The following is a 26,336-nucleotide window of genomic DNA, read 5'->3' as shown; positions in this document are numbered from 1 at the left end:
GATAAAGAGAAAAATAAAGAGTCTTCAGCACAGTGGCGATGTGTCGACAGTTTGAAGGAAAATAAAGTGTGGATGAATCTTTAAAAGTAGAGTCAGACTTTAGAGCACTTTGACATGTTAACCTCACTGTGTGCTCTCTCTGTGTTTGTAACGTTTATCTGCGTTTTATGCAAAGTATCAGAAAACAGATTTTTTCCATTTCGGAACTCGGTAGTGGAGAGACATTTAAGTCGGTGTCTGTTTGGTATCAAATATCAATACCCAATCCAAACTTCAACTCGAAAGAAGTTAATAAAAAAACAGGATCTCCTAAATTATTTGCAACTGATTCATTTTTACAACAATATGTGTTTGTTTCTGTGTATTTGTCTTTGTGTGACTGTGTGTGTTCGTGTGTGTACGTGACCGGTGCCTACCCTGGGTCATCCCAGCCCCAACATTCTCTGTGGGACTGTAGCCGTTTATGGAGGTTTTGGACCCCAGGTCAATCATCTGGTGGAGGCGGAGCTTGCGGCAGTAGATGGAGGCAGCCTCGGGCTCCAGAGCGATGATCAGCTGCTCAGGATTCTCCCGGGATGCTAACCCAGCCTGAGAACACAACACACAGCAGAAACCATAGAGGAAATGAATGTAGATAACAAGCAGTGAAAGTTAAGTTCTACCCCACAAATCTATAGAGCTGAGTTTTTAATGTTTTTTTTTTGTCTGCAGTTGGCACTAATGCTAATTGGTGTACATAAGCTTCCATTGATTGCTTTCTACAATAGCTGCTCCAAAAGCATCATAGCTGACTGACTAAACTGAATGTAATGAGGAAAGTGTGTATATCCGAGAGATCTTGTGGACAGCACAGCAAAAGAGAGCAAGAGAGAGGGTGTGTGAGAAAGAAAGTGAGAGAGATGGAGAGAGAGAAAGAGAGACAGTGAGAAAGTATGTGTGAGAGAAAGTTAGAGAGACAGAGTGAGAGACAGAGAGTGAGAGAGTGTGAGTGTGAGAGAGAGAGTAAAAGAGACAGTGAGAGTGTGAGAGAGAGAGAGAGAGTAAAAAAAAGAGTAAGAGTGTGAGAGAAAGTGTGTGTGTGAGAGAAAGAGAGTGTGTGAGAGAGAGTAAAAAAAGTGTGAGAGTGTGAGAGAGAGAATGTGTGTGAGAGAGAGTAAAAAAAGAGTGAGAGTGTGAGAGTGTGTGTGAGAGAAAGAGAGTGTGTGAGAGAGAGTGTGTATGTGAGAGAAAGAGTGTGTGAGAGAGAGAGTAAAAAATTGTGAGAGTGTGAGAGAAAGTGTGTGTGTGTGAGAGAAAGAGAATGTGTGTGAGAGAGAGAGTAAAAAAGTGTGAGAGTGTGAGAGAAAGTGTGTGTGTGTGAGAGAAAGAGAATGTGTGTGAGAGAGAGAGTAAAAAAGTGTGAGAGTGTGAGAGAAAGTGTGTGTGTGTGAGAGAAAGAGAATGTATGTGAGAGAGAGTAAAAAGAGTGAGAGTGTGAGAGAGAGTGTGTGAGAGTAAGAGAGTGTGTGAAAAAAGGGAGAGAGAGTGAGTGTGAAAGTGGGAGAGAAAGCATGTAAGAGAAAATGTGTGAGAGAAAAAGAGTGTGTGTTTGTATGTTAGAGACAAAGAGAGTGTGAGAGTGTGTGTGTGTAAGAGAGAAAGAGTGAGAGAGAGTGTGTGAGAGAGAGAAAGCGAGAGAGAAAAGAGTGTGTGTGTGTGTGTTTAAGAGAGAGAGAGAGAGAGGATGAGAGATTGTGTGAAAGGCAGAGGTGTGAAAAATATTCACTGGAATGATTCAGCAGGAACACTGCGTCACTGCAGATCCCCCCCCCCCCCCCCCCCACACACACACACACACCTAAATGGATAAGGAAAGCCTCCCTCTTTGTACTCGTCTCTCACACTTTCTCTCTCTCCACCCACCATCTATCTATTTTTACATGTATTCATTCATTTATCTCCCCCCACTGATTATTCACGTCCAGTTCTTCTGTTTATTAAAAACTGCTTTTTATTTATTTGAGAATACTATCACACTTTATCTCTCTCCCTGCATCTCTCTACACCAGTACTTGCTTAACATTCTCTCATCCCTCTAACCTTATCACTCTGCCAGTCCCCTTACTCTCTCTCTCTCACACACACACACACACACACACACACACACACACACCAAGACACACACACACACACACACATCTAATGTAGACACACACATATGTAATAAAATACATCAAAGATGCATTTCATGATCTCCAGGGAGGGCTGGAAGAGACTGTCTGTGTGTATGGGGGGGGTTATGTCTTACTCTCTTTGGTTTATATACTATGGAGCTCTTTAAACATACACAGATAATATATTTGTGTGTGTGTGTGTGTGTGATTGCAGTTTTTAAAACAACCATGATACAGTTACACATTTAGAGAGTGATGGATGTAGCATCCAAACACAGCCACCAGGGGGACGTCCTTTCTGTTCAGTTACTCGACTAATAGGGTGTGTATGTCTGAGTGAGAGGGAGTGTGTGTGGTAGAGAGAGTGTGTGTATGTGTGTGTGTGTGTGTGTTACCTTATATGCTGCCTCCCTCATAAACTGCTTAGCAGGCATCTTCCATATGGCCGGCACAGTGATGACCCATCTGACATCAGCATTATCAAACTCCGCCCCTGCCTGGTCACTCAGCTCCTAGAGCCAATCATATTACAGAATCAGAAAAATGCATAAACAAAACCGTGATTATCATGTTTTTAACAAAATAAATTATTAAAACAATCCAAAAAGACTACAAAATATTTAGTAATCACTATGAATTACTCAGTATCCACTAATAGTCATTTAGTAACCATTATGAATTATTCAGTATCCACTAATACTTAGTTAGTAACCACTATGAAATATTCAGTATTCACTAATAGTTTCTTAGTAACCATTATAAAATATTCAGTATTTAATAATGGTCTCTTAGTAACCAATATGAATTATTCAGTATCCACTAATAGTTACTTAGTAACCACTATGAATTATTCAGTATCCACTAATAGTAAAACAGTAACCACTATGAATTATTCAGTATCCACTAATAGTAAAATAGTAACCACTATGAATTATTCAGTATCCACCAATAGTAAAACAGTAACCACTATGAATTATTCAGTATCCACTAATAGTAAAACAGTAACCACTATGAATTATTCAGTATCCACTAATAGTAAAATAGTAACCACTATGAATTATTCAGTATCCACCAATAGTAAAACAGTAACCACTATGAATTATTCAGTATGCACTAATAGTCATTTAGCGACCAGTATAGATTATTCAATAACTTCTATGAAATAATTTATTATTAACTATGAATTATTCAGTATCTAATATGTATTGTTCTGTATCCACTATGAATAATTTACTATCCAGTAACAGTCATTTAGTAACCACTATGACTTATTTAGTATCCACTATGTATTGTTCTGTATTCACTGTGAATTATTTAGTCTCTACTCTGAATAATTAAATATTTACTATGATGTACTGGTTGAATAAGCTATGCTGCTGTAGTTCACTGTAGAGCTGAAGTGTGATTGAGTTTACTTTGAGAGCCTGTTCCTTGAAGAAGGCCAGAGCATAGGCAAATATATCCAGCGCCTTCACTCTCTTCCCATTGGCTGCGTGAAGGTCTGTGTCGATGGACAGATTCTGGGAAACAAAACAACAAAGTCAACAAACATCCAAAGCTGCCAATGATACATCTTGATGTGGTTACATCATATATTTGATGTTTCAAAATAGTTCTGAAAGAAATACAATGGAATGAGTGAAATTTGTTGACAGAAAGCACATAATCATGTTTTTAAAGAACTATAATGTAACCGAATCAGTGAAAAATAGCGTATACACCACCGGTCAAACATTTAAGAAAAAAACTATGGTTTAGTAGTCCAGTATCAGTGCTGTATGACCCAGACAATGACCTTTTATATTGTCTTTATCTTATCAATGACTTCATTACTTCATTTAACCCATCAGACTCTTCTCATCACTGCTGAAACTGAGACTTAGTCCAATGTAACCTGATTTTGTGCTGGGTGTTGTTCAATTTCTGTTACAAATTGACTGGACTTATTGGAAAAGATTAAATGGCAAAAATAAACAGAAAAAAATGGGGGTTTTCTTAATCTTTTGATTGGTAGTGTATACATATATATATACATCTCTGGAAAGAGACTTTTAGTTCCACTTCAGTTTCTAAATCAGACTAATTTTTTTTTGTCTATAAACTACGAACAACATTTCTCCCAAATTCCAAATAAAAATACTGTCATTTGGAGCATTTATTAGTAGACAATTAGAAATGTATGAAATAAGAAAAAAGAGCTTTCAGACCTCAAAGAAAACAAGTTCATATTCATAAAGTTTTACGAGTTCAGAAATCAATATTTGGTGTAATAACCCTGGTTTTTAATCACAGTAGTTTTTATGCATATTGGCATGTTCTCCTTCACCAGTCTTACACATTGCTTTTGGATAACTTTATGCCACTCCTGGAGCAAAAATTCAGGCAGTTCAGCTTGGTTTGATGGCTTGTGATCTTCCTCTTGATTATATTCCAGAGGTTTTCAATTAGGTAAAATCAAAGAAACTCATAATTTTTAAGTAGTCTCTTAATGTGTGTGTGTGAATGTTCTTACTGCGGTCGTATGAAGCTTCATTTTGAACTTCTCCAGGTAGAGCCACTGTTTGGACTCGGTTGGGTCCAGGTCATGGTAAAAGTCTCTCGCTGCATAACCGAAACTGTGGAACTTCTTGTCTGGAGTCAGAAGAATAGTGGTCGGCGTTTTCTGATTGGACACTCCTGGATCTCCGCCCTCCCAGCGCCTAGCAACCAGAGCACATTAACTATCAGTGTAGTGCATGACTTTAAATACAACTGATACAGCCAAATACATGCCTACAATACCAGGTGTGGGCTAAAGAACCACATGTATAAATGTATCTGGCCTCCCCTTTAAATAATTTAACATTCCACATTTCTCCACCTATTGCTGATACAGATGTGCAAATTGGCACACACATAGCTTTTCTAGTTCCTGTAAAGCACAAAGTATAAAGCTGTGGCACAATGTTTAATTGAATACCAGGCATGGGTTAGATTTTCTAAGGAACGGTAAAGCTTAATCCAGTGCTACTGTGATCATCCAACATCTTCACTTCATAACTTACAGCTCTTGTCCCTAAAAGCAATCAAATCCTTAAATCCATTTTTTTCACAATCTAGAAGAAATTCTTCCTCAAATAATTTTTTGTTTAGTGAAACATTTTCAGATCGTTCAAATTAACGTTCTTAGACCATTTTCTGGATGTTCTTGGTATATTTTATTTAAAGTTTTTCAACGCTTTGGTAACGTTGCTGCAATGTTATTAGTGCCAATGATAATTTTTAGTTTTGAGAATGTTCTTTTTAACATTTCCATAATGTTTGTTTTTGTCTAGTAAAGTTACGCGATAAATGTTACAATAACGTTGTGATGCAAACCATTATTATGTCACACGTTTTCAGAATGTTGTTGGAACATATGTATATCTGTAACATTACAGGCTAACCTTCCTGGACCCTTTACACAACATTGCTAAACATTCTTATAACATACACTTTAAAATGAGCTAATGTAGAACTGTAGGGGATAAGGGATTCTTTTTTCCTCTTGTTTTTTGTTATTTAAGGAGGGAGGGAAGATTTATGTTTTTATATGTTTTTTTCTTTATTGGTAGGTTTAGTTAGTTTACAAAAAAATATAAAAAGTTAGTTTGGGTTGTTTCTTTTGGTAGGTATTCTTATCCCTGATGTTAATGCTACTTTTGATTTCGAAATAAATGACTTTGGCTTGCACTTCTGTGGTCTGGGCTTGTATCGTCCTAGCTTATGTTACAGTCTGGTTTTCCAGGCCATAACAGCAGTAAAAATTAAAGTTAACAGTAAAGTAACTCCATCAAAAGCAGGATAAACTCCAGTAATATACTTTATTTCAGAAAAAAAACAAATAATGTGAATTAGCAAGTGTCCAAATACTTTTTTGCCCTTATATTGCAGTTTGTTAGGAAATGCGATATTTGTAGATATATTTATTTGTTAAATGTTGTGAGGCCTGTGATAGCAAGATCATCCCCACTGCCCTACTCAGACATTCAGAAAGAGAGACAGAGAGAGACAGATTGAAAAAGAGAGGGAGAGGGAGAGAGAGAAAGAGAAACAGAGTGAAAAAGAGAGACAGAGAGAGAGCGCTTGGTTGCCCTGGTCAGACATTTAGAGAGAGAGTATAAACTTAGGTTTTAAATTATTCAGAGGTTTCCGCCCTGAGAGCAAAATGAATCAGTACGAGACTCCTGCGCTGTCTCACGACATGATCACCAGCGTTCACAACTCACACCGACACATCACTCCTACACCAGACCCCCTCTATAACAGCTTTATTACAATTTTTTAGTTGCAGCTTTAGTTAACATTTTTAACATGTTTAGCATAATAAGCCTAGCATCTTTCATTGTGAAATAAAAAAGCACATGTCTGAGAGCAAACCTGTCTAGGCTGGTCGACTGAATCTGAGGTCAGTGATTAGTCATGTTTATTTAATTTTTTGCTAAACTGCTCCTAACTGCTGCTTTTTAAGAATAGGGGAGGGGCTAAACTTAGTGAACTGTAAACTGGGATGACCCTGACCCTTAAAACCCTTAAGACCCTTAAAAAGGTGTTAAAAAAACAAGCCTCCAAACAAACAGAATTCCAGAAATGTCCCTCTGACCCTGCTGGATAAAATTACCGTCATTCTGAGGAAAACCAGTTGTTCTATCCATCTTCTCACACACTGTTCACCTGTCTGTTATTCTGCAGAAAACATTTATGGTGGCTCTGATCAGGACACACAGGGCCAAGCTGACCTCTGACTGTTGATCTCTGAGGTTTAAATCAAGGGTGAAGAGCAGCTGGTCGGTGGGTCTTTGATACCAACACACAGTAGGACCTGAACAGACTCCGACTTCTATATATAAATTTAATAGGGCATGAAAGAGCCTAGAGAGACAAATGAGTTAGACTGAAATAGAGACTGAACCCAGAAGCTGGGCTAATGATTACACTGGCGCATCACTCAGAGAGAGAAAGAGAGCAAGGGAGGTGGGGTGGGGTGAGTTTTGGATGGAGGAGGGTACCAGCAGAGTTAGACTGTGGAGAATAATAATGCCATAAAGACTACCAGATGCCTGTAAGCAGAATGTGAATACAACGAGCCCTATCTTACACCCCTCTAACAGTTTATTTTCATGCCTAATAATAAATATATCTACACTGATGGGCGTTGTGGTCTGGAAATGAGGTGTGTTCACATACATTTCTTTTGTATTGCTATCTTGGCAAAGGAAAACACAGGCATTCCACTGACTGAATACAACCTTGACAGACGTCAACAGTCAGAGGTTCATTACATTATTTTATATGAACATCAACAATAAACAGTATACAAAATAAAATAACATTGCTTTTACTATAAATAACAGTGTAACTAACAGGTCAGTCTCCTCTGCTGAAAACCGAAGAATCGCTGCGCTGTTAAAATAGCAATCCGGTCTAAAATTTACTTTTGGTATAGTAAAACATGATAAAGAGTACTAACCTTTGTTTAATAGCCCACCTCTACTCTCTCGCAGCTTTCCAAGATCCAGTAATTTTGTGCTTTTTACCCAGCACTCTATAAAACGGGCACTTTGGGGACTCCACTTGCCCCTGAATTGCTTTTACACCATTATCCAGGCTCAAAGTAGCGCCCAAAGATTAGTTTACGCTATGGGTTGTAAACTCCCTTGTTTTTAATAAGCTTCTTGTGCACTTTTAAATGTATTAATGCCTCGTTTTAAATGTCAGGGCTCTCCGGATTCTACCAATGAGTTTTTGGGCAACTTTGAGCCTGGATAATGGTGTAAAAAGCCATTTATCTGCAGGGGCAAGTAGATGCCCCAAAACGCTTGTTGTAAAAAAGTGCTAGGCAAAAAGCACAAAATTACTGGACCTTGGAAAGCTGCAGGAAAGCGGAGGTGGGCTATTAAACAAAAGTTAGTACTTTTTATCATGTTTTATTACACCAAAAGTCAATTTTACACCTTAGTTCTCCTTTAAGATAATGGCAAATAACACACTGATTAGTTTATTTCTCGTTAAATTAAGAGAATTAGTACTTTTTTGTGCATTTCGTGTACTTTTCCCGTTGTTATGATAGCAAAGACACACTGACACTCTGTTCACATCACAGCACCTGATACATACACATACCTGTCCAGGCCTTAAGGCCTGATCACACAACCGATCAATGCAACAACACCTAACCCACCCATAATTAAATAATGGGTTATGGTCAGCCAGGTTCTCTTTCAATTAGTAAACACACATATGTACCTAACATGGGAAACTACTACTGCTGCTGGTTCCGGCTTTAGCAGACTCAGATGGAAAGCACACTTTGTAACATCATTAAATGTCACTCGTTTCTCTTCATCCTCCTGCTGTTCACTCTTTCTTTCTCCCTCCTCCTCACTTTCTTTCTTCCTGTCTCTTGTTCTCACCTCATGGTGTGAATGCACTCCGGCTCTTTAGTGAAGGCGTAGGCATAGCCGCTGGAGGTCGTGCCAAAGTCAATGGCCACCACCACGATGAAGGAGTGACCCGCCGGCTCATTCTCCTCTGAATCCTTCTGCAGAAACAGGGGGAGAGAAAAGAGAGTGAACGAGTGAGTGGGAGACTACAGGGTTGATGCTGAGTTGTGGATATTTCCTTAATTTAAAGCAATAGTTTGGTCAGAAATGTTCAATTTTCGCTCCTTTTTCCAAATAGATTTTGTTGGTTTCTGAAACTGTATGACATTCATTTTTATAAACAAACTTTATGTGGGCAAAAGTACTGAGACACCTGCTCACTCACTGTTTATTCTAAAATCAAAAGTATTAAAAAGCAGCTGATCCTGCCATGGTTTGAATAAGGGTGTTTTTACATCTGTATTCGATTTCTCTGTTCCTAACCAGTTGATGAGTTTGTTAACTTAGAGCATTTGCTCTCTCAGTTTGGTTTGTTTTCACACAGGCACAAACCTAAACGCACCAAAATGCACCCCAGGAAACACCTTCTCTCTTCTGATTGGACGGAGCTGTCTGGTGCGGGGACAAGAGCGTAAATACAGCTAGAAGGTTGAGTGCTCCAGACCAGTGTGTAAATTTGTGCAGTGCAATCCCTTTTAAACTCCCATCCACACCCATCCCACCCCACCCACATAATTATAAGTAAATAATATCTAAAATAGAAAGTGAATACTGGAATTTTGCTGCTTTTTTTTTTTAAACAAATTATTTTGAATGGGATGTCCCATAGTAAATCAAGTTCCATAGTTCAAGCGGTCACAGAAAGTGAACACTGCACACACGGCGTTCAATGTGAAACAGCTTAGCATAGAGCAGCAGCAAAAACACTGTCTGGTTATAGCTATGGCAATTATGTGAGTAATAAATCAAGTTAAACTGCAACTGAACAGCAGTTTAGCTCAAATTAAAACAGTATATTGGTTGTTGGGTTGGATCGAGACCAGGCAACATTCTCACCACAAGCGAACCGTTTCAGAGTTTGTTTGGAACCAAACCGAGACCACCTCCTCTAGCTGGTCTCGGTGCAGTTGTTTTAGTACAAATCCAAGTGAAATGACTAATTTTGCATCTGCTGAAACAAACTGCACCAGGAACATTGCAGTGAGGATCTGATTGCACTCAGTGACAAGATAAGCGATAGTAAGATTAGAATGTGGGAAGGATGATAATCACCACACCCCATCTCCAACTCCCCAACTCATCCCAAGAGTAACGGTTAGAGCTTCATTATGGAGCTCAATGCTGGGGTTCTTTATATCTTTCTGTTTTGTGCATTTTTGCATCTGTGAAAGCAATGGCTGTAAATTCATTTGAATGAGTGTCGAATATTGTATACTTTTTAAACCTGAGGAATTATATTTTACATAATAAACATTTGAACTAGTATAATGTAGATAACAATATATTAACACTATGTTATTCAGCTAAGAACAGCATTACTGTGTCAGAAGGCATATAAATAAGTCTATTAGAGATTACTATACACCTCCACACACTTAAAGCAGAGGTTAGTGTGTGATCATTGGAGCCTGCAGTTAGCAACATGCTAATTGGCAGAGTATAATCTACATTAGTGTTAATGCTGCTGTGCAGCTTCACACAGTTTGCTAGCCACATTAGCGTCATTCTTTTAATATAAAAAAAAAAAAATAATGTTACATGAAATAATGTTAATGTTACAACAACTGGAACAACTGGAACACTGACTGCCGCTGTTTTTCATGCTGCAACAACTGGGCAGTGAAGACACCTCACAGGAGTTGATGAAATGAATGCTATATACTGTACACTCTCTGTCCACTTTATTGAAAACCCCCAAAAAACACCACCTACACAGTAAAAAGTGTATTTGTACTTTACTACTAGTTGGATTAATATAATAGTTCGAATGAAAACAATGTGAACTGCGTTACTAATTGATTTTTTTTTAGTTAACATAACTTACTGTAAATACAACAGCAATCTGGGATCATTTAACCTAATTATTAGGATGAAAAAACAAGGCCAATAACTAAGTAAAGCCCTGATCTCCTGTACAAATAAATCTAGCTCACTGAGAAGCTTACCAGTATGTGTGTTGGGGAGAGTGGCGTGATGCCTGGGTCGCCGATACTCTTTGCTGGCGACGGAGCAGCCATTGCATCTGAAAAACACAAAGAGAAACAACAAAAATTAGTGTGATATGGACTTACGCGCATATACAAAATTGTACAGGTTCCACAACAGTTAGCTTGACCAATCAACAGCTTCAAACCATTTGTGGAGGTAAAGTGTTAAGTAATCTCTAATATACACAAAGTTTTAGAACACTTTTATTGATTAATATTAAGTGGCTGCTTTTTTATTTGCTCTTTATCGTATCAATGACTTTATTACTGCACTTTTTCACCAGTCAGACGTTTAATTCTTCTCTTCACTGCTGAAACTGAGACTTAGTCTAATCATGTTAAGCTGAGCTAAAGGGGCTGTTGCCATGTAGACTTCCTTTACCAGTGTTCTCCAGTTTCCAAGAGTCTTTTGAAGATGTAGGAAACAGAACTCTGGCTTCATCTGTAATTTCTTTAAAGAAAATACTTTTAATAATTAAAGAGTTCTCTATGTTTTTGTTTCTTTTTCTAGTTATTATGATGAAAGTGTGAATGTGTTGTGTGTAAGTGTTCAAATGCTGCATTAGAGAGTTCATTAAAACCATCTGTTACAGCACTGCTTTACTACAGACAAATCTATTTCCAAAGCTCAGTTTATTTACATAAAAATTACCAGCTGCAAGCTGTTAACCAACAAATTGTTTGAGTTTTTTTATTTTTTAATAGACTTTTACCTCATACTAACATCCTAACTAATACTTATACAATACTAATTTTACAAGTACTATTACTGGGTATTGACTTGACATGAGCATAAATGGCAAAAATAAAAAGAAGAAATGAGGGTGTTCTAAAACTTTAGATGGGTAATGTAATTGCTTACATAAATAAAAACACTAAATGACAAACTAATATAATCTGGAACCATGTTATAAAATGTAAAAAACAAATCATATATACATGTGTCAACTAGCTGCTGCTGTTAGCCAAGCTAGCATTGCACATCTCCAGTATTAAAATCAGTTTTATACAGTTTATTAGCATTTGTGTCTCATTAAACCAGTGGTACAAAGAGTAACGTCCTACTTCTCCCTGTGGACATGTTTTAACATGTTAAATACTGTGTATAATACTGTGTTATCAATTGGTACGCTAACAATGCTAACCTATGCTATGTTTATAAATAACAGTCACAGAGTCATACAGTCTCGTAAAGCACACGATCTATTTTAAGACTATCAGACATTACTGAACACCTCCACATAAGATTGTAAGCTTATGAAAATTTCTAGGTGTAGTTAGCGCCATGCTAATTGACGTACAAAAGTTTCAATTGTTATTTAGCAACATTAGCCTCACAGCTAACACAACTTCACTGAAAAAATGATAAAGCATAACTGGCTGATCAACCACACTTGGTTTAAGGGGGTTCGTACAGTAATAGGGTACACACACATTACTGCGACAGTGTTCGACGCTATGTAGCTTGAAGCACAAAATAAGATTTCTTAAGAGGTGATAATACTTTTATAGCAGCAAGTTATCTTCACATTTTAGATTATCGGGGCATAAAAAAACATCAAATCTTTTAAAAGCTTTATACAACTAATGCAGGCACTCTTCTCCACTGTGACATTTGAATTGAATTAGAGCCTGTATTTGTCCAAAGCCATCATCCTCATTAGTGCGGTCTAATAGCCTCGATAAACCACTCCACTGCGGCGCGCTAACAGTAGTGCTGGGGGTGTAGCGCTCGGCGGGACGCCGCGCAATCTCCCCGTTCTTCCAAAACGCTCACCCGCTCTCCCCCAGTCCCGGCGTACCCCATGCTGGGCTTAAAGCGCGGCCCGAGTCATCACCGCACTTCTCAGGCCGGTAATTACGGGGCTGAGCGGCCGGCTACCTGCGGCTAACGCTGCCTTTCAGCCGGCTTACTGTGCTGTCATTGATTTCAAGGAAAAAATGCAGGACAATGAGGCATAAAAATCAACAGAGGAGGTGTAAAATGATTGCCTGTAATGATAAATGCCTGTAAGTGGACTGTTACGCACAGAAACATGACGTTTTTTTCTTTTCTTTGCTCTTATTTTATCTCATCCCGCACCCCGTCCTTTGCTCTTCAATGTACTTTCGCGGCTTAGAAAAGAATGCGAGTTTGTTTATACCAAAGCAATTGAACGCAAGTTGATTACGGCCTGTTTTGGGCCGAGCCAATTACGCTTAAGCTTCTTTTGAATCAGCGGATGGCCCCTGCATTATTACCATCGTGAAAAAGAAGAGAGAAAAAAAATTGGAGACGAGAGAATAAACACGTAAAGTTAGGAAAAAGAAGAAGAAAAAAGACGGTTAGGTATGCCAGGTCATTTTAGAAAATAAATGATGGACTGGTGCGACGTAACTGCATTGATTCGGTTGATGTTCCTGCTGGTTTTTTGCTTTTCGATCAACTTACACAATACGTAAACAAAACAATGGTAAACGGCTGGTTATGAGGAAGAACATCTGCCAACAGCTTAAGTCAACAATGCCAACAATGCCGTTGGGTAACACAAACTGTCCCGATCTATAAGCGTCGATTTTTGGTTGGTTTAATATCGTACGCTGCCGTGTTTTATCTTTGAAATGAGGTGGATTGAACGTTTATGAGAACTCTTCTGCTCAATCTGACACAAAAATCATAGCATAACCAATGGGTTATGTGACGGCCTGCTTTTGTACAGGACAGTTAATCAGTGAGAACTGCTCAGATTTGATAAGTAGCAGGTGTTTTCAGCTGTTTCAGTAGAGCATATCTTACCATTTTTTTTTTACAAACCAGATCACAAACTAAAGAAGGCGTTCATTTATAGGGCTCGCAATAAGGAAAAAAACATTCTCTTCACTTTTCTTCACAAAGTCATAAACACTTAACATTTTCAATCGCTCAAATTCTTTTTTTTGAGTTTTTAGAATCTTAAGCACAAAAACTACTTTTTTAATGTTCTAGTCAAAAAACAGCTCTCTTACACATATCCACTTCACTTACAAAAGCGTGAAACGTTCAGACAGAGCTTTATATGTAAAATAATAACTGTACATTTGGTCTTCAGTGTTGTTTTTAAGTGCCAGTGTGTTCTCCAGCTGGTCCCGACAGCAGTGTTACTATATTAGCCACAGAGCTACTCTGTGACCTGATACCGTTTGACCGACTTTTGTGGCTCTGGCTGCAGCAAAAGGAGACAAACTAGAAAAAGAAGAATGGGGGTCTTAAAATAGACACACGCCCCAATGAGACACGGCCACATTCTCACAAGAGTAAACAAAAGAGGAACAGTAGTGGAGAAAATGGAGAGATGCAGGGGGAGATACGAGTATCCTGTTATTTTTAATCCTTCCCTACATCCTCAGCAGCCAGGCGGGGAATGAATGAGCCTACACACACACACACACACACACACACATATACACACACATATACACACACATTTCTGGAATGCCATACACACACAGGAAGTAGTGGGGGGGGTCAATGGTCAGGCCTCTCCTGTGTTCAAATGTGTATGATTACTATAAACAGTAAAGCTGTGAAATGGGCGTGGCCTGGGGCTGGACCGGAGACATGCTCACCCAAACCTCCTTCTTTTTGGTGCCGTTAGCTAACTTTCATCAACTAACGTGCCAAATATAAACAGTAAACATACATGCAGTATTAGCAAGAACATGCCGTGGTCAGGGTGTGGATGATTTGCATATCTGCTCCCCTCAGCTAAAAATCACAGATTGGATTTTTTGGTATGAGCAAAAAAGAAAATACTATAGATGGAAAGTAAGACAAGACTGCAATTTTATCTTTCTGTTTAAAAATATTTTGTAGTTTGCAGTACTGATTTTTTTACATAGTCTTTTGGTTTGTGTTAGCTGCATTTATTTAGACAGTCTGTAGTAGTAACTTTTATTCTGACACTGTTTTTAGATTTGTATTATTACTTTTATTTTGACACCGTCTATTATTTTGACACAGTCTGTTCATAAATATTAATAACTTTTACTGAAAACTGATCAGTTCATTAGTATTAGTGACTTTTATTTTGACAGTCTGTGTGCTAGTTTGTATTAGTAACTTGTAATTTAAAACAGTCTGTTTCCTAGTATTAGTGATCTTTTATTTGGACACAGTGTGTATGTTAATTCATATTAGTGACTTATTTTGATGCAGTCTGTTTGCTAGTGTATATTAGTAACTTTTTTTGAAAATGGTCTGTTTCTGTTAGTAAACTTTTATATGGCACTGTGCTTGTTAGTTTGTATTAGTGACTTTTATTTTTAAACTGTTCATTTGTATTAGTAACTTTTACCTAAAAAATGATCAGTTCTTTTGTATTCGTGACATTTATTTTGACACAGTCTGTTTGTTAGTCTGTATTTGTATTTAAAATGGACTGTTTCTTTCATTTGGACATTTGCTAATACCACACTGATATTAACGCAACAGCAAAAGCATTCTGACTGCACTAGTCTATAGTGAATTTGTGGAGTAACAAAGTAACATTGCATTTCTGATAAAACAGTGATCCAGATCTTCTCAACTCGATTCTCATTCTTTGAAAATTACATTGGTCCTGATTTCTGATCACATGATCAGACCAGGAACATCCTTTTAAATGCCTGTTTCTATTTATCACTCACTATTAGGCTACGTTCTAATTCCTAGAATTCACATGTTTAACTAGCTGGACAGTGTTCAACAGTATATCAGCCAGCATCAGGAGTGAGTGTTTTTCCAAGCTGTTATCTGGGGTAACACTTCATGATTAATTTACATACTGCTATCCCATGACTTTTGGCATGTCAGTGTGTGAGACATAAAATGCCAGCAGGCCAAGTTAGTTTTTTGGTTCATGTACATCAAAAACAGCAAAGATTTAAAGCTGGAGAACAATAGGCAGAGGAAAACCAGAGGACATTGTGCTTGTATGTGCGCATGTGTGTGTGTGTGTGTGTGTGTTTGTCCCTATGGACATCTTTTAAGGCTCTGAGGGTAAGAATAGCTTTCCTTCCTGAGCGTCTGTTTCAGGGTCCTGCATGACTAGAGGCCTGAACACAACTGGACTGGAGACACAGAGAGTCCGCCCTCCTTAACCCTGTAAACCTAAACACCCATTCTAATGCTGAATTCAGCTGCTTTAAATTACACACATTGCTTTTTTTTCACGCTGTGAAGCTCCAGCTCATCCCAAATCACCATCTTAGTTGATCAGGTTTAGATCAGGTGATTGTGGAGGACAGAAGCATTCTTTACAGTTTATTACGTAATTCCATTTGTGTCCCTTCATTGTTTTCATGTCTTTAATATTAATCTACAATGTAAAACATAAAAAAACAAACAAACAAAAAAAAACATTGAAGGTGTGTCCAAACTTTTGACTGGTACTGTACAAATGCCAATAGAATAAATAATTGGGGAAAATGGCTAAACTACATACTTGACTGTATCGAATGGCAATGAATGAAAAAAACAAGAGACCACTTAAAAATTATGAGTTTCTTTGATTTTACCAAATTGAAAACCTCTGAAATAGAATCAAGAGAAAGACAGATGATCACAAGCCCTCAAACCAAACTGAACTGCTAGAATTTCTGACCCAGAAGCGGCATAAAGTTTTCCAAAAGCAGTGTGTAAGGCTGGTGAAGGAGAACATGCCAAGATGCATGACAAAATAAAAACAGGGTTATTTCACCAAAGATTGAACTCTTAAAACTTTATGAATATGAACTTGTTTTCTTTGCAATATTTTCAGGTCTGAAAGCATTTCTCATTTTCTGCAAATAAATGCTCAAACATATACCTGTAATATACCCATAAATAGCAATATCAGAGAAAGTAAATAATTGAACTATTCGAAGAATCAGGAGGCATTTTAGTGCATAAAACTGCCTAAACTAAGTCTAAACTGAAAACATGTTCTTCAATCTCTTGGACGCACTGCATCAAGAATTATCATTCAACAATTGCTGATAGAACCACATGGGAAAGAGATAAGTTTGAACATCCTTTTTTAACAACAAGCACTAGAATACAAAGCTAAATTTACTGTGCAAAACAGAAGTCTTATATTAACCCTGCCCACAATCTGGGAAGGACCATTCAGTGGCAGTGTGGATATCTGTGTACAGCAGTGACCACGCACTCTTCTACCGATAGTGTGAGAAGTGAGCAGGCTGGAATCTGCCCACACATCTCATGACCACAGACACGGACAGGAGGCACCAGATGTGGCTCCATCTAATGATCCACATTTCTGTCCACTCAGAAACGGGTCAGCTTTCACGCATCCCGTAACCACCTCCACAGGGAAATTCACCATCACCCCAGCCAGTACCCAGGAACCTGAAGCGCTCACTCTTTCTACATCACACTTTATCCCAGGAGGCTCCCACACTACACAGCATCTCCATTACATCTTCTGACCTTTATCTCTTTAGATGTCTTAATGTATACTGCCAGCAATAACAAAATCATGCTGTAATGTAATATAGATTATTTCTGCCTCCTTTAGTTTAAACCGGGTGTAAAGTGCAGATTCTACAGTTTCAATCCATAACACATTAGAATTTGTAATAATCTAAATAAAATAAAGTGGCTATACTTGTGCAACATCTAGTGCATTTACTACCACTGTACAGTAATTCTTATCACAGCAAACCTTTCACATTTCTATTTATGCATTTATTTTATCAGTCAACATGTGAGATTTAGGCCCCTGATATTTGTGAAAATGCATGTTTTTTTACCTGTCTCCAACACAGTTTCAGAAAATCCATCCACACCAGAATGAAAAAACAACTCCAAAACAGTCACGTGATCATGCAAGCCCAGTAATGACTCCTAACACATCCCACCTCCTCAAAAAACACCTCATGAACTAGCATAACAGCCAAAACAGACCTAAATACAGCCAGCCTCTTTTATTCAATATCTACTACAGAGATTTGTACAACGGAAAAATAGCTTATAATAAAACAAATCTACTGTATATTTGTTTGTTGCTGTCAGGACAACACTGCTGTCTCTGAATCACTCAAATACTAGAGAAGTGTAGTTTTTTAAGGATGTCACAGCATGATGAAACAGTCTAACAGTTATAAAACACAGCCTTGCACAGGATCACTGCCTGAATTCAGTCTGGGTATTTTTGCTCTATAATTTTAGAAATTCGCTGCCTTTTGCTCAAGAATTGAGCTTTAAAAAAACATGTGATTTTGTAGAATTTCTATTCGTCCATTTAGCAAAATATTTTTGGCACAGTGTAAGGGACAGTTGGTGGGTTCTAATGATGTCGAAAACTAAAGCTCGATTGTTTTTTATCGAACAGCAAGAGTATTCAAATCCTCCACACTGCAGAAAATAAAATAAAAAACTCTACTCTTGAGAGATTTTAAAAAATCTCCACCCTAGAGAGTTCCCAAAAAACAACCACACTGGAAATCTGAAGAGCTTTTTCACAGATTTTAATTAACAATGGAAAAACTATTTAACTATTTAATTGCCTTTAAAAACAAAGATGGAAAAGTCAATTGGGTATGTTTCTGTCTCTGCAGATTTTTAGCCAAAATACACAAAATACATCGGTCACAGGAAAGTTGCAGTTTGAAGATGATTTGGAAGTTCAAGGCTGCAGACACTCACTTGTTAGCAGCCAGTCTGGGCTACAGACACAGTTCAGCACATTTTATTTGTGCAGTACTAATGAATGTTGTGGAGGAAAGAGAATCAAGATTTATTCCTACTATTTCTCTCCAGAGTGCATCGTTTAGCCCATAAAGTGAGTAGCAGAGCTAACAAACACCACTAACCACAAAAGCACTGCAGTGATAAATTTTAACAGTAAATGTAGGCTATTTTAAGCACTCTGACTCTCAAACAAAGGCAGTTAGGTGGCTAATGTTAGTATGTTTCATGTTCCTGCACATGAAAACACAATTGAAAAAAAACTATCTACATAAAGCTACCGAAAACTGTTTATTTTGGTGAGTAAAGCACTTCCTTTTATTTACAGTCAGCTTAGATTTTCAGTATTTGCTTAGAGGGGGGTTGCCTGGCATCTATATGGTATTAAATTGGCATCTTGCCCTGCCTTAATCAGTATCTGCGATCAGTGATCAGTCCATCTTTACCTGAAAACCATTTTTAAAAACCTCCACCCTGGAGAGCATTTCCAGAAAAAGTATCATTTTTAAAAATATCCAGATATGTGTGGACAGGGCCTCCGGTTGCTCAATTCTGACCCAAATTTGACCACACTACTGAGGGCGTTGTGCTCTACGAGAGTCAGAGAAGGAGAACGCCTGAATTATTTCACATTCTTTAATAATTTATATCCTCCTCTTGAAATCATCCAGAGCCGTGTCGGGACGGGCTGTAACCGGGCTGCTGGGCAGGGCTTCTAAACACTGATTACTGTAAAACAGCTCTGGCTTTTCTCATGTTTTTATGGTTTCAGAACGGGTTCATCAGCGTTAGATGGTTATCTTGGTAAAAAGAAACTGTGCAAAATCGATGCAAAATCAAGGGCCTGGAGCTTCGGAGGGAAACTGCTGAAACAGCACTGCAGATGTCCTGGGATGAGCTCCAAACGCATAGCAGCTATAGCAGCTATATGAGATATTCATATGGTCTGGTTTAATAAAGGGCATATTTAATAACTTCTTCTTAACTGCATCAGGACTGAAAAATGGGCTGTACATTGCAGTGATTTCTGGTTGGAGCAAAACTTGTAAAGGACTAATATTTGCATTTGCAATGTTACAATAGTGTAGGTGGGGCTGAACTGCTGCAGACTGAATTTCTGGGGTTAATCTTTTATAGATTAAATGGAAGATGCATGTTACTGTATATTGAATAGGTGGGGCTACTGAATGGGAGATACAAGTTACGACAAGCTACATTAGCAAGCCTTAACTGCTGCCATCTGAATGGGCGAGACCAAACTGCTATAGACTAGAAATTAGATTAGATTCTCTGCCTGAACCCGACCTGACAAGAAAATTGTCTGTGATGTAGACGTCTGTTTTTTTTATGCTATTTTTATTATATATAAATCTATGGCATGATAATCACAATACAGCAAAGTAACAAATCGATCTGTTTTTTAAATAAAAGTTGCACAAATGCGCAGTAAACACTCCACTTGTACGGTGGCCGAGAAAGCCCAACGCAGTGCAACTTGAAAAGCGCTGCAAAAGCACAAAACACATCCATCAAAATTACAACACAGGCGCTGCAAATAGAAAAACGCGCTGCAAATAGAAAAACGCGCTGCAAATAGAAACACAACACAACGGAAGTGAGTCACAACACAACGGAATTTTCCCGGGGGACCTTAAAAGATGCTGTACCAGCTAAGCTGCGTCTTCAGTAACGTCTCGGACTTCACTATGTGTACAAAGGACAATAAGTGGCAAACAAGGCGTTTTGTGAAGCAGAACTTTTAATAATATGCACACAACCGTGGTAATCACAGGTAATAAACATAACTTACTTTTCAGAAGCTTGTTTGCCACTTATTGTCCTTTGTATACAGCTGGTACAGCATCTTTTAAGGTCCCCCAGGAAAATTCTGTTGTGTTGTGACTCACTTCCGTTGTGTTGTGGTTGTATTTGCAGCACGTTTTTCTATTTGCGGCGCCTGTGTTGTAATTTTGATGGATGTGTTTTGTGCTTTCGCAGCGCTTTTCAATTTGCACTGCGTTGGGCTTTCTCGGCCACCGTACACTTGGCCGTATTACGCACTTGACTTACAGTGCTGTGCAGTGCAGTTGCAAAGACTTATTACTTTTTTGTGTTTTTGCACACAGATTTTAAACTAATATAAAAAAAATGGGATTGTTTAGAATTTATTCTCTATTCTTAAATTATGTTAAATGATATTATATAGTGTAAAGTCATTCAGACATCATTTTTGTAGCAAAATTTACCAATGTTTAGGTCTGTGGATCATTGACCACACATCTGTCCTTATAAACAAACAATCTGTGCTTCTTCAGTGTTGCAATGTAAATGAACATAATTCTGAACAGCTTTCGGTCATTCATACAGCCCGAAAAATGTTTCTAGCTCAGTTTTAATGCGCTACTTACTAAAAAAATGTCGGTTTTAAATCAGGCTTGGGCTTATAATGACAGTTTATGGGGCTTCGGCAGAAAGTGCACAGGCTCAGGCAGGATCGGGCTGGACTCAACTATAGAATAAATGGATTACACAAACGAAGACAGCATGAATGGGCAATGTTACACTGGTGTAGGTGTAGCTAAACTGCTACACACTGAATCTTTAAGCTGTGAGGTCAGCTGTGTTGAGAGGGGGGGGGTGAACTGTAATGTGTGGAAATGTGATCAGCTCACTAAAGGAGGGCAGACACCTGGTGTCTAATGTCATCGATTGGTTGAGAATCAGGAAACCTCAAGACTTCAACCAACTCTTCTTCTATCGGACTCAACCATCCACTTTCCCTCTCTTCCCTCTTTCCACTGGGGAAGCCTGTGAGCCTTTGTTAATGCCTACCGCATGATGTAATGGTGGAACTGAAATTGTCAGGCTTTTTTGAGCATTCCAGCAGCCTTCAGAACTTCCCCCCAAACTCCATCCACTACTCTACACCCACCGCTCCTCGCTCTCCCACTCTCCCTCCCAGTATTAAATATTACTCCTGTTTATTTAGAAACTGATACAGCAGGGCCTCTCGGACACTGTAAGAGTGTGTGTGTGTGTGTGTGTGTTTGTATAGATGCTCCCAGCCTCAGCTTCTACGCTACCTCCTTATCATAGCTAGCCATACTTTGATGCATGAGTTTGTGTAAAAGAGGGAGTAAAAAATATGTTGATTTCTCTGATCAATATCAGCTGATGAGTTTGTTTTCTTGATGGGGATGTTGCCTCTTGGGTTTGGTTTGTTTTACGATACAAGTACGATTAATGGTTTCACACCTGCTGAATCAAACCACACCAAGAATACAAACCAACCAGTCCATTTTAACCTAAACCAATAGTGCTGGTCTGAAAAAGCCCTAAAAATGGTCCACATCTGTTTGTTTTTTATTGTATGTGATAAAGATGTGTTATTTGTATGGCAGTCTGGACTGTAAAAACAAAACAAATCAGACACTTTAAATTCACATCCGATTTGTCCCACTTATATGTGATAAAGAAATCCACTGATAATACATTTCCAGTACACAGCAATGCAACTCAATCTGAAAGACCATTTAGATATTATATTTATGAGCCAGCAGCAGACCTCATTAATATTTTGAACTATGTCTCCCTCCTAACAAATTCAGAAGGCTTGTGTTGCAAGTGCTCAGTGTATCTAAAAAAATGGCTAGATCCAGCCACAGGAGCCAAAGCTTTAAGAGACATAAGATGCAAACCAAAAAAGTGGGCGTGGAAGAAAAAATGCATTGTTCTTATGGGCATGTGCATTAATTAAGGAGCTTTATTTGCTCAGACAAATGTCAGACATAAATTACACAAATTACAGCCTTCAAATAACATCATATTTGGTAAGAAAATCAGATTTACTGAGAAAATACATAGACATTTTACTTGCTGTGTGAACGAAACAAAAGAGATCCTGTTGAGTGTAATAAAGGACATTTTTACACTTGACCTAAATAAATGAGTTCACACCCAAGACCAATTTTGGGCATGTTTCCGCGGAAGATCACTTTGGTGGCTGGTGGCAACTTTTTATTATTTTTTTATTGAATAAAATATTTAAGTGGCGAGGAACAGTGATTTTTGGCATGCATGCCATTCCACTGAAAGGCTTCTCCAAACCAGCAGCCGTTCAGGAATGAGGAGATTACTCTCCATGCATGTCAGCACACCCTCCAACCTGTCGCATTTAACAGTAATTTTCTCAGGTATTAAGTATTGTTAACTAATGGCAAGTAAAATAATGCTATTAACTGAAGTGTCCAGACTACCAAATTCAGGTGAAAGTGGTACATCTCCAGAGCTTGAAAGCAGCTTTCACACTTTAGCAAACGTACCAAACCCGCGGAGAAAGTGCACCCGAGTCTAGTGTGAAAGCGGCGTAAAACAGAGAGAAAGAGGAAATAAGTGAATGAGATAGATAGATAGATAGATAGATAGATAGATAGATAGATAGATAGATAGATAGATAGATAGATAGATAGATAGAAAGAAAGAATATGGTAGATTGTATAAGAGATAAAATGTGTAAGAGGGAAAGACACAGAGATATAGAAAGATGCATACAGAGAGAAAAGTGAAGGGCACTCAGCTGACCTCAAACAGACACTAATGCTTTTGCCTTCAATTACCTCACAAAACCTTCCACACACACAAACACACACATACACACACACACACAGACGCCAGACACCACCCGCCAAGCATCATCCTTCAAAGAGCGCCCAATTCATTAAAACACACTTTAGAAAATGAACTGACAGGACAAACTGACGGTCAGGAAGACGAGAGTCGCCCTGCAGGCAGCAGCACAGAGGTCACCATTCCATCCTGCTGTACCCTCTCCAACATCCCCCATCCCACCAGCATTTCACACAACATCTGGGTTTCTAATAAAATGGCCAGCGATTAGAAGCACAAAGAAGCTGTCAATGAAAACAGTGGAAAAGTTATATGTTTACAATAAAGTGAGCAGTGAGAGAGAACAAGGTAGCTAGATGTTTCTAATAAAGTGGCCACTAACTAGGAGCAAAAGATAGATGTTTAAAAAAAAAAGTGGCCATGGAATGGAAGCACAATGTTGGTGGTTAGCTTCTGAAAGCTAAAAAGTGGCCAGTAAATGAATGCAAAAAGCAGGTGTTTCAGACCAAGTGGCCAGGAGGAAGAAAAAAAAGGGTGTTCTTAATAAAGTTGCCAGTGAATGGAAGCATACATGTTTTAGTGTTTCTAATAAAGTGGCCAATAGCTGGAAGCACAAGGTAGATGTTTCAAATAAAGTGACAAGTGAATGGAAATATAAAGACTGGTGTTTCCACTAAAGTGGCCAGTAAGTAGAAGCACAAAGAAGTTGTTTCCAATTAAGTAGCCAGTTATTAGAAACATAAAACTGTGTTTCCAATAAAGTGACAAATGAATAGAGGCACAGTGTTAGTGTTCGTAATAAAGTAAGCCAGTAAGTAGAAGCACAAGGTAGGTGTTTCCACTAAGATGGCCAGTGAAGTGGAAGCACAATGTAGGTGTTTCCGATAAAGTGTCCAGATTCTAACTGTATTCTTATTGTATCTACACACACAGGATCAAATATCACTCAGCTGAACAAACAGGCTTCTCTCTTTTCCAAACTGTTAAGTTAGTGCTGTCATCTGCAGACAGCATGTGTGCAAGTGTGTGTGTGGGTGTGTGTGTGTGTGTGTGTGTGTGTGTGTGTGTGTCCAGGCTGCCAAAGCATACGGATTTAAGACAGCTGGGATAAGAATCTCCCGAAAGCATTTCGGCAGCAGTGAGGAAAAGCTGAGAGAATGAGGCATGCAGCCGCCGAGGCTTACAGAATGAACCACATTCCTTCATCCAGTCCACCCTGAGGAACAGCAGACTCTGTGTAGCTTCATGCATGTCTATCTGATACAGTTTAGCTGCTAAGGATGCGTCTATCACCACCATGCTTAACAGTTGACCACTATCCAACTCAGTTGAACTTCCTGGCACAGACCAGATAGGGCCAAATAGCATTTTAATCAGGACTTTGGAAAGGCCATTTAAACAATACTTATCAATTTATTAATTATCTATCTATCTATCTACCTACCCACATATCTATCACTTCCGTGCCTATTCAAAACCATACATGTTTTGCTTCACTGTCCTGTTTGAACAACAAACTTCGTCTTTGATTAAACCATCTATCTCAGTACCACAGTTTTAAAGGACCAGTCCAACAGACTGTTACCAATTTGTTTCAATTAAAAAAAAATCTCTCTTTAAAGAAAATGAAGAAATTAAATGATTTTGAAAAGCTGTTACTGCTAAGAGCAGACGTTAAAATTAGGCAATAAAAACGTAAAGCAGGCATACTAAAAACACCAACGTTAAATAATTATTTAATCAACATTTATCTCAACAATTGTAAACAAAATGTTCATTAGCAAAAAACCCAGAATTAAATTAACTTAATTGGTTTGTATTATAGCTATCACATTTGCTGTTTTCAGAACTTTTTATTTGTTTAGTAAGAAATAATTGGTCCATTTTGTGCTTGACCAAATGCAGTATAGTCTGGTACCATTTCTAAGGTGGATATAAAAAGGTTATTTTATAGAAAGCCAGATGTGAAAGGCCAGGTCTGAGCTAGCTCATCTAGTGGTTGCTACCACTACCATGCTTAACAGCAGTTAAACATCTTTCTGTCTTATATAATTTTATTTCAAAATTTTCCCATTTTCTCCCCAATTTACACGGCCAATTACCCAACCCACTCATTAGGACTCCCTCATCACTAGTTATGCCCCAACACACCAGGAGGGTGAAGACTAACACATGCTTCCTCCGATACATGTGAAGTCAGCCACCATTTATTTTCAAGCTGCTGCTGATACAGCATTACCGAGCAGCATTACAGCGCACTCGGAGGAAAGCGCAGTAACTCGGTTCTGATACATCAGCTCACAGACGCCCTGTGCTGTGGACATCACCCTTTAGTGATGTGGAGAGAGAGCGCCATCTACCCACCCAGAGGAAGCAGGGCCAATTGTGCTCCCTCTGAGCGCCGGCAGCTTTATGGCAAAGCTGCATGAGCAGGGGTTTGAACCTGCGACCACCTTCTCATAGTGGCAGCACTTTAGACCGCTGGAACACTCTGCGCCCCATCTTTCTGTCTTATGTGTAAAATTATTGTACAGAAGGTTTTTCTTTGTTCATGTGATCAACTGCACACTTCACTCAAGCCTGAAGGTGTTGTTTTGGATCAGGGGCTTTTCAACGCACCATGAGCTTTCACACTCCAAAGTGAGCAGTGAGCCCTTTCTCCTGGGCCTTGGGAATGGCTATGTCGGGTGAAGTGGGTTAATGAATTAATTTAACTGCTTTATCAGCTCATGTTAAAGGTTCAGTGTGATTTAATTAGAACATTTTTTTTGGATCTTTGGCAGGATGTGAGGGGTTGTGAAATTGAGCCTCGCTCTGGTCACTGTCTCTGAGGAGCTTAGCGTATTTTTCCTTTGTCCATGTGGGGTTCCTCAGATTTCTGCCTACTAAAAATACAATTTTTAGGGATAGGTTAAACTACCCATATGTACCCACCACCAAATCTCCATAACAGTCTTGATATGCCTTCAGCTGCTTTTAGTTGCATCCAGTTAAGAAGTAATGCTAATAGAAGCAAATAAACAAGCACAAATCTATTGTTAGCATGTCTAATGGCAAGCATGAACCAGAGAAGTAAAAAGATGTTGAACTGTGAAGCCTTGGAACTGTGTTCTTTACAACCATTAAACTCCATTGATAACTATTTGGATAAATTGGGAAGTTGGAGATGACCTAATTAGGGCGTATCTTTTTGCTGAATGCAATGAAACGCCCAAAGCATGTTCAAACATCTAGCAGAAAGCGTTTGCTGGGCAGTACAGAC

General features: G+C 38.6%; 1 protein-coding gene across 3 annotated transcripts in view; it reads right to left on the bottom strand.

Annotated features, from left to right (window-relative positions):
- The window catches only part of hspa12a (heat shock protein 12A), a 54,979-nt gene that overhangs the window by 19,862 nt on the left and 8,781 nt on the right, over nucleotides 1-26,336 (bottom strand). For all 3 annotated transcript variants that reach the window (XM_007244639.4, XM_015604638.3, XM_007244640.3), the window contains exons 2-7: nucleotides 10,720-10,796; nucleotides 8,585-8,712; nucleotides 4,666-4,852; nucleotides 3,569-3,673; nucleotides 2,549-2,665; nucleotides 417-588 (exon numbers count right to left, since the gene is read on the bottom strand). In XM_007244639.4, the coding sequence (XP_007244701.1) occupies nucleotides 417-588; nucleotides 2,549-2,665; nucleotides 3,569-3,673; nucleotides 4,666-4,852; nucleotides 8,585-8,712; nucleotides 10,720-10,796 (786 nt within the window). The remainder of the gene's footprint in view (nucleotides 1-416; nucleotides 589-2,548; nucleotides 2,666-3,568; nucleotides 3,674-4,665; nucleotides 4,853-8,584; nucleotides 8,713-10,719; nucleotides 10,797-26,336) is intronic.

Source organism: Astyanax mexicanus, chromosome 14, assembly GCF_023375975.1.
Source record: "Astyanax mexicanus isolate ESR-SI-001 chromosome 14, AstMex3_surface, whole genome shotgun sequence".
NCBI lineage: Eukaryota > Metazoa > Chordata > Actinopteri > Characiformes > Acestrorhamphidae > Astyanax > Astyanax mexicanus.
Note: the sequence above shows the minus strand (reverse complement) of the source record. Positions and strands in the feature narration are given on the sequence as shown.